This window comes from Diceros bicornis, chromosome 1 (assembly GCF_020826845.1).
Source record: "Diceros bicornis minor isolate mBicDic1 chromosome 1, mDicBic1.mat.cur, whole genome shotgun sequence".
Classification (NCBI taxonomy): domain Eukaryota; kingdom Metazoa; phylum Chordata; class Mammalia; order Perissodactyla; family Rhinocerotidae; genus Diceros; species Diceros bicornis.
This window is the reverse complement of record NC_080740.1, coordinates 3446004-3459053: the sequence shown is the minus strand read 5'-3', so window position 1 is coordinate 3459053 and position 13050 is coordinate 3446004. Positions and strand designations below refer to the sequence as shown.

General features: G+C 46.6%; 1 protein-coding gene across 1 annotated transcript in view; it reads right to left on the bottom strand.

Annotated features, from left to right (window-relative positions):
- ARHGEF28 (Rho guanine nucleotide exchange factor 28) overlaps window positions 1-13050 on the bottom strand; it is a 298793-nt gene that overhangs the window by 149201 nt on the left and 136542 nt on the right. The window contains exons 7-9 of the mRNA XM_058560657.1: window positions 11071-11143; window positions 4589-4641; window positions 3968-4028 (exon numbers count right to left, since the gene is read on the bottom strand). Coding sequence (XP_058416640.1) covers window positions 3968-4028; window positions 4589-4641; window positions 11071-11143 — 187 coding nt within the window. The remainder of the gene's footprint in view (window positions 1-3967; window positions 4029-4588; window positions 4642-11070; window positions 11144-13050) is intronic.

Here is a 13050-nt window from a genome sequence, read left to right as displayed (position 1 = left end):
ACCTGGAACAGCAGACCCGGTGCTGCTTCCTGTCCAAAGCTTCAAGGTCCCAGGACTTCCTAAGCAAGGAGGATGATGCCAGCCAATTCCACCACCATCCCCTCTAGTGTCTCCCTCTACCTCCGTGCCACCTTCCCCCGGGGGAAAGTTAGAGCACGCTCACACAGCTCTTGTTTTAACATGTCGGTTTCACGAGTCCTTCTCACGAGTCCTTCATTTCTTCCATCCAAATACTCATACAACAAACAGCTTTAGCCAAGTAAGTTTCAGGTCACCTTTAGTCCAATGCAGACCATGGCTGACAAGTTATTGCGAGGAAATCAGCTTCAGCGTAAGTGTCACTAAATCGGGTCTGTCACACACAACCTCACTCGCACTCTTGAATATCACCTGCTGAGAGAGCAGGAGTGTCCACTTCCAGGAGCTTCTGTAATTCTCCTCAGACACCGGCACTCTTGTTTCTCAGTCCTCAAGCATGAACTTAACTTTCCCTGGAAATCTTCATTTCTAACCAGGCACATGGCTTTATTTTTTCAGATTCGACATTTCACAAGCAGAGTTTGCAAGACAGAATCTAATCAAGCCGTTTCCAGCTTTGTTGATTCAGTGATGGTTTATACAGTGGATTCCGACAGGGCAGCCGAAACTCACCCATCCCACGATCTCACAGAGGCTGTCCCCTTGTTCCTGCTAGACGTTCACTTCCCTTCTCCTTGGCACAGCACAAGCTGCCCACTATTGAGCCTTTATTTCTTAATCATATTTAGTCCCGTATATTTGAGCTAAATGGACCCTTTCTTCCTTCTTCATTTCTGTAGTGACCAACTTCATCTTCCTTCGCTCCTTCCATTTCCTCAAGCGCTCTGCCCTCTCTCTCTCCTCTGCCTGCCTACACTGAGAAGGAACCGCAGGCTGAGGAGTCCCACTCTCCACTGTGGCAGCAACAGAACCGGCTCCCAGCCCTCCAACTGATATTCTCTCGTTTGAGCAAAATGCCAGGCCCTTCAGTATCCACCGAGTGGGGCCATGGCTCGTGGACTCATCAGAAATGTAATCTTTTTTTTTGTGTGTGTGAGGAGGATCAGCCCTGAGCTAACATCTGTGCTGATCCTCCTCTTTTTGCTGAGGAAGACCGGCTCTGAGCTAACATCTATTGCCAATCCTCCTCGTTTTTTCTCCCCAAAGCCCCAGTAGATAGTTGTATGTCATAGTTGAGCATCCTTCTAGTTGCTGTATGTGGGACACAGCCTCAGCATGGCTGGAGAAGCGGTGCGTCCGTGCACGTCCGGGATCCCAACACGGGCCACCAGTAGCGGAGCGCGCACTTAACCGCTAAGCCATGGGGCCGGCCCCAGAAATGTAATCTTACTGTCACTACTCGCTGAAATGGTCCAGGGCCACTGGCTTGGATGAGCTTACCAGCTTTTACCCACCTGAGACATTATTCCTCCAATTAGCAGTCCTTTACAGGATATAAACAAACGGCCAGTATGATTCTTGATGCTCTGATGGGTCAACAACACAAAGGGAACTTCCAGTGCAATAAATTAAATAAAATTTAAAAGTCCTTTCCTCAGTCACACACCACACGCTCAGTAGATGGATGCGGCTCCTGGCTGCCCTACCGAACAGAGCAGACACTGAACCTGTCCACCATCACCGCGAGCTCTGTCGGAACAGCACTGATGTTACTTACGAGATCACACTAGACTCACATCACACCATTTTGAATAATAAAAGTCAGCAAAGACAGAGACCTCAACCCCACATCTACCAGCATTTCCTTAGAGACTGAGCAGAATATAAGCACATATAAAATAACAAAACAGCTGGGACGCAGCCTTGGGGAAAAGCCGTTTCCAGTTCCAGCCTCCAGCTTGCCATCTGACTGTTGCTCACTGCTTGCTGTCCCCCTCTCCATCTCAGAAGGTTCTCTTAAAATCCATTATCATTTTCTTTTCATAAAGTCATGTGACTTTTCTTAATCCAAAAAGTTTAAGTGAACAAAAAAGCAAATGTTATAAACTATCATGACCGCAATAAAACAATAATAATAAAAAAAGCAAATGTTAGCACAAGGAACAATCATTCATGGCCCTTTCAGAAAACACTAAGGTGCGACACATTTGTCACTCTCAAATTCTTCATTCCAGTCCTCCTCAGACACAATGATGTTACTGATAAACACTCAGAGTAGGTCAGCCCACGACAATTTCCCTAACACGTCTTCCTACCCAGCAAGGACACCAGTTTGAGAATGGAGTGAGTTTTTAAAGCCTGAAATTAAAATAATCCTGCTATTTAATACTTTTTAACAGCCAATACTCCTCCCCCGGCGGCAATTTGTCTTGGTAAACATTCTTCAAAGCTGACATTGCTGGGAGCGTGATACAATTTGTAGACGAGACATCCTGTGTGCGTGAGCGACAGCTCTGCTCCTGGCCCCAGTGCTCACAACAGTCATCTATATGGAGATGTTTGCTTTCATTTATTCTTCCTCTTCCCCACTTCTGGAAGTCAATTATTGCTCTTACCTTGTACAGCAGGAATATTAAAGGCATGCCTATTGCTTGGTACGGTCCAATTTTACTAGAACATCAGGCAGGGAGAGGCAGAAACCCTCTGGCCTGTGGCCAAGCTACCAGCAGCACAGCCAACCGACGCTGAGGCTGCTCCTCCGTGCTCTGCTTTATTCACGAGTTCCCGACCTTGTAACTGCTCTGTGGCGTGCCTGCCAAACCTGCCAGCAACACTCCCCTGGCCTCCAGTGAGCCCCCTGCCTCCCAGGCTCCACAGGCCCACCCACCTTCACTATCAAACTCATCCTGGGTGTTGTCTTGGTTTTCCCTGATCTCACACCAGCCTGAGCACTGGGCTGCCGCCAGCACCACCACCCCCTCGCCCCCTGCAACTTGCGAGACTGCTCCGCCCACGTGCCTTCCAGGTGTGTGAGCAGCCTCAGCTTTGCAGAGCCTGAAGAAACCAACTGGGAAGGTTCATGCTCATCTGCTTCCCACTTATCAGCCCCGAGGTCCTCAGGGACCACCCGGGTGCCCAGAAGAGGCATCGGCCGATAGCCCAGCCTCTGTTTGTCCTTGAACCCCACCAGCTTCACCAGGCTCTAACTCAAAAGGGAAGTCAGCCCCAACCAGCCCTGAAGAACTAGAAAACGCCCAGGGAGGAGACTGGGGAGGTACCCTCAGAGAGTTGTGAATTACAACCCTTGTGAGCAGATGAGCATTCCCAGGTCTATTGGAGGAAATACCTTCACCTTGCCAAGGGAGCTCCTGGTTCCTATGAAAGGACACCCACATCAGACCCCCGCCCCAAGGCAAGCATCTGGTCTTTTCCTGTGGCCAGGGGCTACGATCACATAGGCTCAGCTCCAAGGGGCGCCACTGGGTATCAAAACAGGATAGTGGCAAGCCTGGGGATGTGGGGCTGGGCAGAATAAAGTGATGAGTCTCAATTCCACCCCTGACTCTTCACCAGGGGCCTCAGGGGCTTCACCGGAAACTGCAGCTGGTCACGCCTGCCAGTAATACTTCACAGGAACAATAAGGTAACATGACAAATCCTAAGCCAGCATCTGGCTCAGACTAAAACTGCTCAGGAAAAGCTTTGATTGCTTTCTTTGTTTTGATTTGTTTTGTTTGTTAGATTGTAAGTGGAGACTCAACTCCTGAAGCTGGCTTTAAAAAAGTCACCTGACTTTACGCAAAGAAAATGATAGTTAATTTTAAAAGAACCTTCTGAGATAAAGAAGGGGGCAGCAAGCAGTGAGCGATAGTCGGATGGTAAGCTGGCTGATGCTGCAGAGAAAATGTACCTGGGTGGGTTTCAAGAAATAGACCAGGCTCCCAGGAAAGAAGATGTTATTTTAAAACGTATTTTTTTCTTGTCTTCTGTATACCTGGGTCTGCGATACCCTTGTGAGTGCAGGAGAAAGCAATATTTTGGAACATACCCAAATCTAGACTGTCCTGGTCTTCATGTTCCCTCAGCTGAACCACCACGCTTTTCGCACACTGGAAAAGATAAAAGCAGGTGGGTTTTTAAAACATTACGTGCTACACTAATGTTTATTTTTGTAAACTAGAAAAACAACTTCAGAAAACATCAGTAAAGACATGTTCCCTGTATCCCCACATGTAAACAGAACACTAGTCTTGTACTTAATTAAGAGCCAAAAATAAGGAAAGGATCTGTCCAAGCTGGAACACGCCTGGAAGCTATCCACAGTTATTTTACTCTCAGTGAACACCTCCCAGGTTTATTCTCGCAATCGCATGGTTGGCAAACATCTGTAGATAGCATCTTCAAGTACAAATTTGTTTTGGAAAATGTCTTCAATCACATACAACTACAACCCAGAAAGACAGCTAGGACTGGTCATAAAAAGCAAAGATTGAAAACTCAATAAAGGAAACAATGTCAAGTTATTCCGAGTGTGACTTGGGGCACATCCCTGCGGGTTTGGTTTTTGTTGGGTAGGTGGGGGGTTCTATTTTTATTGCCACTGGATCTTCACTTCCACTTCGACTCTGGAGAGAAGGGCGAAGCGGACAGACAGGCAGGGAGTCGTTACCTTTACATCCTCCTCCTCAGGTGATGATCTGCCGGACACCAAATCCTCAACCTCTGAAAAAGGAATAATTCTCATCAGGATCTGCTGAAAGGAGTTTGCGTTAAAAAAAAAAAAAAAAGGCGGGGGAGAAAGGGACGGGACGGCAAGTATGAATGAGCTACTCAGCAGTCAGCTGCGTGGCGTGGCTGCCAGATTAGGCTTCCTAAAACCAGCTCTGCGCAGAGCAGAGCTCTGACAACCGGCTGCCCACGCTCGGGTGCTGTTTGTGTGGACCAAGATGTAAACAAGCCCAGGAGGTCTCACAGGAAACCCCGGGGGAAAACCACCACCAAATAAATAAATACCCTATACCCAGAAGGACGGCTGTTCCCCCACCAAAGGCTCTTTAAAATTGCACAGATCCTAAGGATGTGACTCGCACCCACCTGAGGAAATAAATCCACACACCTATCTCCTCAATACTGCAGATTACATATATGTTTCAAAAGATGTAATTCACTCCAGCTGAGGTCTGGCCTTTCCTCGCGCATCGCTGGAAGCCAAGACCACCAGCCCCGGGCTCCAACCTCCGACAGTGCCAGGCTGAGCTCAACAAGCCCCAGGCTCGCCGTGCCCTCTTTCTCAATAAAGGCTTTCCTGGAAACATCAGTGGTCAGGATGTTCTGGGGCGAACAGGAAGGTTCATTTAAGGGGTATTTTTCTCTGTGTCCTGACTGATTGAGTCTCTTCCCAAATGCTCAGTTGCCCGTAAACAGGAGCCACTGTTGTCAAAGTAACCACCAAAAGCAGATTTGGGCCTGGGGAAAATCAGTGTTGGGCAGATGGCTAAAAACCTTTCCCCTGAATGTGTATTAACACACAAGATTGTGGGCCCAGGCCCACCTCTGGACCCTCAGCCTCCCTGCCCCAGGGCCCTCCTTGTTTCCCCAGCGGCTGCATTAACCAGACGCTCCCTGCTCCCCTTTGCCACTCCTATTAATTGATGCCACCTCAGCCCCCAAACCTCCAAGTGGATTTATTCAAGCTCTTCTTACCACCAGGGTGTTCACCTACGTCTCTGCTTAGAAAAAGTATAATAAGGTTTTCATGTATGTGGCTTCTCATGACGAGCCATAAGGCAAGGATGGAGCAGAAAAGTCGACAATCCCATCGTCATGAGGTTTTTTTAACACTCTGCATAACAATAACTCTGAATTTGCTTTATATCCATAAGCCAATTAATAAGATATCTGCACTCCACAACAGTGTATTGCTCTTGAATAACATAATGCATATTAGCTCTACACTGAAAAGTGAAAAGGTAAATAGCCTTAGTTTCGTATGGTCATGTCAACTCACCTCGACAGGGAATAGGGACAAGGTGCTGGCTGAAGGCAGCCTCTGTTCCCAGGCCTCTCTGCCTACCTTTAAATGCACACCCCACACAAGGCCTCCAGGAGGCAGCAGAGTAACATGGCCAGTGATTTGAGCGTCAAGATTGACCAACTCACCCTTCAAAAGCCTGCTGTTTAAGTGCCCAAGTCCAAAACACTGAGTTAAGATAAAGCTTTTCATCCCACTGCATAGCAGCAGGAAATTGATGTGAAGCACCTACCATGGTGTTTACCACATTATAGGAGCATAGCAGGGGTTTTGTTTTGAAACACGCATACCCAAACCTGAAAAATTAGGTAAGTGGGGAAGATACCACCAAGGTGCTAAAAAAGAAGGGAAGGGAACCAGAACCAAAGTTTCAACAGACACGTCTGCACAGACATCTAGAGAGTCACACACATTTTTATTTTGCCCATTATGGCATATTCCTTTAAAGCCATTTTGGACCATATGCTCTCAAAGGATAATGATTCCGCATTTATAAAGAATTCTGTACCTACAGCATTTATTGAGAATAGTACACATTTTATTCAAGATTGCTAACGAAGGAGGCTCTGTGGTCTGGTAAGCCAAGCGCAACAACAAAGGATGTACTCACTCTGGTGATACGCTCAGATCTCAGCCTCCTGCCCGCCTCAAAAAGCTCGCCTATGTACATTGCCAGTGTACACTTTTCCTTATAGTCTAATGCAATTTTTTTTCATTTTCAAATACTACAAACTATACTAAAATAGAAAAATGTTCATAAAATTTCTACTTCATCATTTTTTAAATAACATTAAATTTATAAAACCTTTATCCTAAAATCATTAAAAATATTTGTGATCATGTGTAGAATCAGGATAACTATGTATCTTTAACTAATCTAGGGCTATATAGATTAGAACTGTATCTTAGAGCTTTTAAAGTACTTGGCCCTCATTCTACCACAGTTTAATTAAATTGCTCCAGGCGAGTTTCTACTAAATTACGAGGATCCTTTTACATCCAGCCTCTGTACCACCAACTGCACAGTGCAATCAAACCAGCCATTGCTATAGCAACCTTCTGCAGATAATGTTATCAGCAACTCCAAGCTATTCTGTTTTAAAGGCCGATTAATCTTACCTTCAAGGCCCACCCAGAACTAAGGATTACCCCTCTAAAGGAGACTTACCAAACTTAATAAACATGTTTTTTATTGCCGCACTATAATGGAATGAGAAATAATCTCTAATGTTCATGTTTACCAGTGACACTGCACCAGCAAACAGGTCTCTTGACTGCAAGACTTACTAAAACCTACAAAACATTACATGTATTCTGAATCTCTGACATGGAGGTTTCACAGACAGCATTTTCTACTTCTTTGACCAAAGAATCCTTATTTTTCAGAGCATCTTCCAAGACTGGTGTTCCATATAATGCTCTGTAGGAAATCCTAGGGTGAGAGACCAAATAAGGACGAAGGCAGAAAGCGACAAAGAGTCAGTTGGTGGATTAATACTAATGATTAGCTTATTAACAAATACTGATGATTAGCTTATTAATTGAAGCATACTAACAACGAGATGACTTTTTGGCCATTTAATTCCTTTGGAATAAGTTCCCATCATTCTGGGAGTACAATTACAATCATGAAATTACAGAAACAATTGGTTCATAGACAACAATAAAACCATTTATCACACTAACAGAAATAGCAAAGTTAATTTTCAGGCTAAAGTTATGATAGTCTTTTAATCAAAGACAGCTATAGGTATAAGCTTAGAGCTTCCCCCCTCCCACTGCCCCAGGAGGAACAGAAGAGCATGATCCATTAAGGGTCTTCTAGTATATCTTAAAGGGAAAGTTTGCTTTTGGAGTTTAAAAAAAAAGCTCAAATGGGGGCCAGCCGCGTGGCGTAGCGGTTAAGTGCGCACGCTCCACTGCTGGCAGCCAGGGTTTGGACCCGGGCGCGCACCGACGCACCGCGTGTCACGTCATGCTGTGGCGGCGTCCCATATAAAGTAGAGGAAGATGGGCATAGATGTTAGCCCAGGGCCAGTCTTCCTGAGCAAAAAGAGAAGGATTGGCATGGATGTTAGCTGAGGGCTGATCTTTCTCACAAAAAAAATAAAAAAGCTCAAATGTTTTGTTTTTCCAGTTGAGTCTCCTCCAGCCTCATGAACGGACAAACACTGACTATTTGCACTTTGATTGAACACCGCCATCTGCTGGAATGTGCACGCAGTTTCAAATACGGCCTCCAAGGGTGGACAAATAAAAGCATTGCCCAGAAGGTTTACAAAATACACACCTTAATTATTTGCAGTTAGAGGACTTTCTGTCCAAATGTTTTTACTTATTGATTGAGTGTCTTCAGTCCAACCGGCAGCCAGGTGTATTAACTCTGCTGCCCCCCCACCCCCAGGCCCAGCAAACTCAACCTGTCTAAAACTGAGTACATTTTTTGTCACGAACCTGCTTCCTAGAAGGCCTGTCCCACGCAGGGACACACCAGGAAGGGAGGACTCGCCCTCGACCCTCACCGCCGACACCCACGTGACACCCTACGCCTTCAGGACAGTACTCATCTGTCCCCACCTCTCCAGTCTCATTACACCACTACAGTGCAGACCCTCTCCTGTATTACTTTCAGCAGCCCTCTGGCCCCTCCAATCCATTCTCCATGCTTGCACAGAGCAAACTTTCTAAGATAATAATCTAATTTGCTTAACACAGCTCCCAGAGCTGTCAGCGTCGAGCTCCAGTTCCTTGTCTCATGTACAAGCCCTCCCATCTGCCTCGCTCTCAGCCTATGTTCCTGGCGTGCACGCACACACACAAGCATGCATGCACGCACACGTACGCGCGCACACACACACACCCACACCCCCCCATACTCCAGGACTGCAAAATAACCTGCATTTCCTCCAACGCATCGTCTGGGTTAGGATTCTGTACTGCATATGTTTCCACTGTCTAGAATTCATTTCCCTCCATTAGATCACAGCTCCAGGGTCACCTTCTCCAGGAAGTTCTCCCTGCCCACTCCACCGTCACGCTCCAGAGTTCTCATAGTGCCCTTTGCATATGACTCCTGCAGCGCTTATCATAATGTGCTGGGACAGCTTGTCTTTCTGTCCCAATCCCCAACTGTCAGCCCCTTCAGGGCGTGAACTTGGAATTTAAGTATGTATTTCGACCTCACTTCATTCTAAATTAGTTTGAAGGTGGATTACAAGGGAGGAAAAATATATAAGACAATAAAGTAAAACTCAGAAGTTGATTCAAAAAAAAAAAAAGGAAAAGCAAGGGTGAAGGCTTACATAAGAAAAAAGGGTAATACAAAAACACAGCCAGTAGGACCCTACACATTCGCAATTGGCAGACCAGAAATTGAGCTCCAAGCTTTTTATCAGCCAACTAGAAGTAAGAAACCTGATCAGCTTCCCTGACAGCAGTAAAGGCAATCGCAACACCCAGGAGAAGCCAAAGTTCCCAACACAAGACCACAAAGAGGTTTCTCCCACAGATCTTCAAGGAGGAAGCGTGAAGTTACCCACCACCTCCTTGGGCGGAAGGGCAAGCCACAGCTCCCTCAGCACAGCCAGCACATCACCCACGGGGGGAACACTGAGGGCAGCTCCAGAGGGCTTCCCAGCAGGTGCAGGCTGGGTAGCAAGCTCAGCTGGGCAGACTTAACCCAGGAGCGAGTGCAATGTGGATGGGCCACACAGAAACATCCCTTCTCCAAGACTACTTTTTAACACACACGGGGCCAAAGAGTTTAAGATTATATTACCTGATAAGTACCTGGAATGCAACTATTCTATGGTGCCAGTTAAAAGCTGAATCAAAGGTAGCAATCAGCTGTTGACGTTGGTGCTTAGGGACAAGGATTTTGTCCTATTTTTCCTCCCTAACCCCAGCATCCAGCACCGTGGTTCTCAGCTCAGTCAAACTATTGTCCCTTTACATTAACAGGTATTTCATAATGCCTCTTCTGCTTTCCTGAAATTAATAGATAACATAACCCTACCCCCAAATATACATAACCCTATTCTAGCACAGAATTTAAAAAAATAAAAATCAATATATACTCTAAAATGTAACACAAAAGAAAAGTAACTGATAAGATAATCTGTATTTCAATATATAAAACCATTGCCCTAAGGACCTTAGAAGACATAGTGATGTGGTCAGATTCTTGTAAACTATCAAGCTCTGGAAAAAAGACAAAACAAAATCAGAATCCATTCCAGACAAGAAGTACAGGCATATTCAAGAACAGAGGTAAGAATGCTCACTTTGAAACTCGCATTTACTGCTAGGACTTGCTAACAGATCAGACTTATTTGCACAGGGAAAAGGGGCAAGAACCTGAATTGAAGCAGATAGAGATTGCACGCCCAGATGAACTGCCGAGTTGGAGGAGACGTGGAAGGACGACTCTCCTACAATGAGCTGGGTGTTACGAACGAGTACAGCATCAACAAGAGTCCCTGTGTTGGATGTGGACCAGAGCAGTGACGATGTATTATAAACATATACCTCTCGTCAGGACTCCCACCTCGAGGAGATTTGTATATTCAGTCTCTGAAGCTCTGTCAGGACTGTGAACGGCTGAGCAGGACAACTTGGGTCGGGTGGGGCTGTTGGTACCCTGAAGACCATCCAGCATGCCCGCCTCCACCTCTACATGCCAGTGATGCTCCCCAACCCTCGTGACACAGAAACACTTTCACGGTCTCCATCCTCTGCAGGAGCCACTAGCCCAGTGCAGAGTAGTAGTTCCACAGAGGAGGAACAGCCAACAAGTGACTGACAAAGTGGAAGGAATAAACCGAACTCGAGAACAAGGAGAAGGATCTGTGTGTCGGGAGAGTGCCCTGAAGGTCAGGGGTGTGGCAGGACCCTGTCCAGGGCCTGGCAGATGGCTCTCAATTAACGCCAGGTGACCTCAAGTAGAAACACAGGTGACCTCGTTCGACGCTGTCCGAGGACCCAGGGCCTTGTACCCACAGCACTGATCCTGCCTCCGAGACCCTGGCTCCTGCTCTGCCCACCGCGCACTTCAACCACCAGTGAACTAGTCAGTCCTGAGCACTGTCTGGGTCCCTCAAGTGGGGAAGGAGCATGCATACCTTCTTCAGTTTCTGCAGCACTGGAGGGCATATCCAATCTTTCCTCTGGCCTGGCTTCTTGCTCTTCAAGAGCCTAAGACAGGAAGAAAAAAAAAAAGTACAGAAAACCATTTGAGGCTTCAGATATGCAACAAAGATGAAAACCACAATCAAGGATCTCGGAGCTGGGGCAGGCTAGAGGCAGGGTCTGGGAGCTCTGGACAGAGCGTGGGCAAAGCTGCTGGGAGAACAGCAGCCAGCACCTCAGGATGACGGGCGAGATGTAGGGGAGCCAAGGCAGGGGCCAAAACCATCCCTGCACTGGGCCTCAAGTGCTTCCCCAGGGCATGACCACCAGAAGGTTCTCAGGAACGCAATGCATGAACCAAAAAGAGAACAGAGAACAGAAAATCTTGCAAGAAAGGTTGAAAGAAAATCTTGAAATAAAAGGGTTAAAAAAAAATCTTGCAAGAAAAGCAGAAAGAAGTTTTGCCGTTTTATCCGTCTGCCCACCTAGACCTACCCCAATCCACACCCTAAGACACAGGGATCTCGGGGCCCAGATGATGGGAGGGACCACCATCTCTGGAGAACTCAGGATGAGCACGGGTCTCGCTCAAGCTGGCCTCGCGGGTGCAGGCCCTCCCGCTGAGACCGGGTTGGGGAGCCTGAGAGGAGCTGCCTTCTCGGAGCTCTCTGTATTTTCTTTTCAGATGGATTCCCCACAGCCAGTGAAAATGTGCAGAAACAGAAGGACGTGTTGAAGCACCAAATGGTAAAACAGCCCAAGACTCATCAGCACATGTTCCAAAACAAACACAGGGGCAAACGTGGGCAGGCAACCCTGCGTTGGACAGAGCCCAGAATCCCCTGGGCATGTCAGTAAGCTCAGGACATCAAGTGCCTGCTTCTTGGGCTACTTCCTGAGCCCAGAGCAGAGAGAACACGAAAACATACACAATTTACGAAACCACCAAGGGGCAGGGATCAAGAGGTACCCAGTCACCTACCCTCCAGGGCTGTTAACGCCCCCAGCCTTCCCCCCAGGACGCAACATTCTCTTGTCTAGGGCCGGCCATGGACCTGATGGATGGACCAGAGCAGGTGTGTACTGTGTGCACTGAGGAGACGGCAGCCTGAGCGTCCAGGATGGGTGAGAGCCCGCCATGCAGGCTCAAGGCCAGGACAGCACCTGCTCCCCATGCTCACCTGGGGTCAGCCTCAACCCTGACACCCCGTCATTCAACCAGGGCAACTGCCAAGCCTATGTGAAGAGGGCATCAGGCAGTGCCGGTGTCTGATTCCAAAACAAAACTTGAAATAAGAAAACACTCCTTTTTTTGGTAAATGGGGTATATGAAAACAATTTTTATTCTCACGAGTAATTTTAGATGCAACTTTTAGAACATTTAACTTTCCTAGCAGTCTTATTAATTTTAGACAAGTTCTAGAACTAAATTCTCAGCATTCTGATTAACAGAAAAAGCTTTTTTATGAGGAGATAACTAAAACATGATTAAAAGGTATAGCTAAGATTTTGCCTATTTAATTTCCTAATATCTATCTTTACATTTTGGATATTTAGCACCAACCTGTAATTTTTTAACATTTAATATTTATTACAAATTATCAGCCCACCAGTGTCAGCTGTCACAGAGCGTGATAACATGAGACCTTTACAACTCCAAACAAGCAAGGCTTCTGAACGGGATCGCCTGAACCCCTTTTGCATACAGCAAAGCAAACTCAGGTTTCTGCAGCAAGGTTTTGTTGTTGTTGTTCTAGACGGCTAGATAACTCAAAACGTTCAAACCCTGAGACTGGAGGTGCCTCCTTGACAAGACAGGAGGGGCTGTGGTTCACTGAGAATAAATTAGCCCCTCAGATCAAAGTCATTGCCTACAGCTGTCATATAAAAATAGACTTATACATCTGAGATGCAATAAAGCATGAGTACTTTATGACTATACATAATCTCATATTTGTTACCCCAAATTGTAA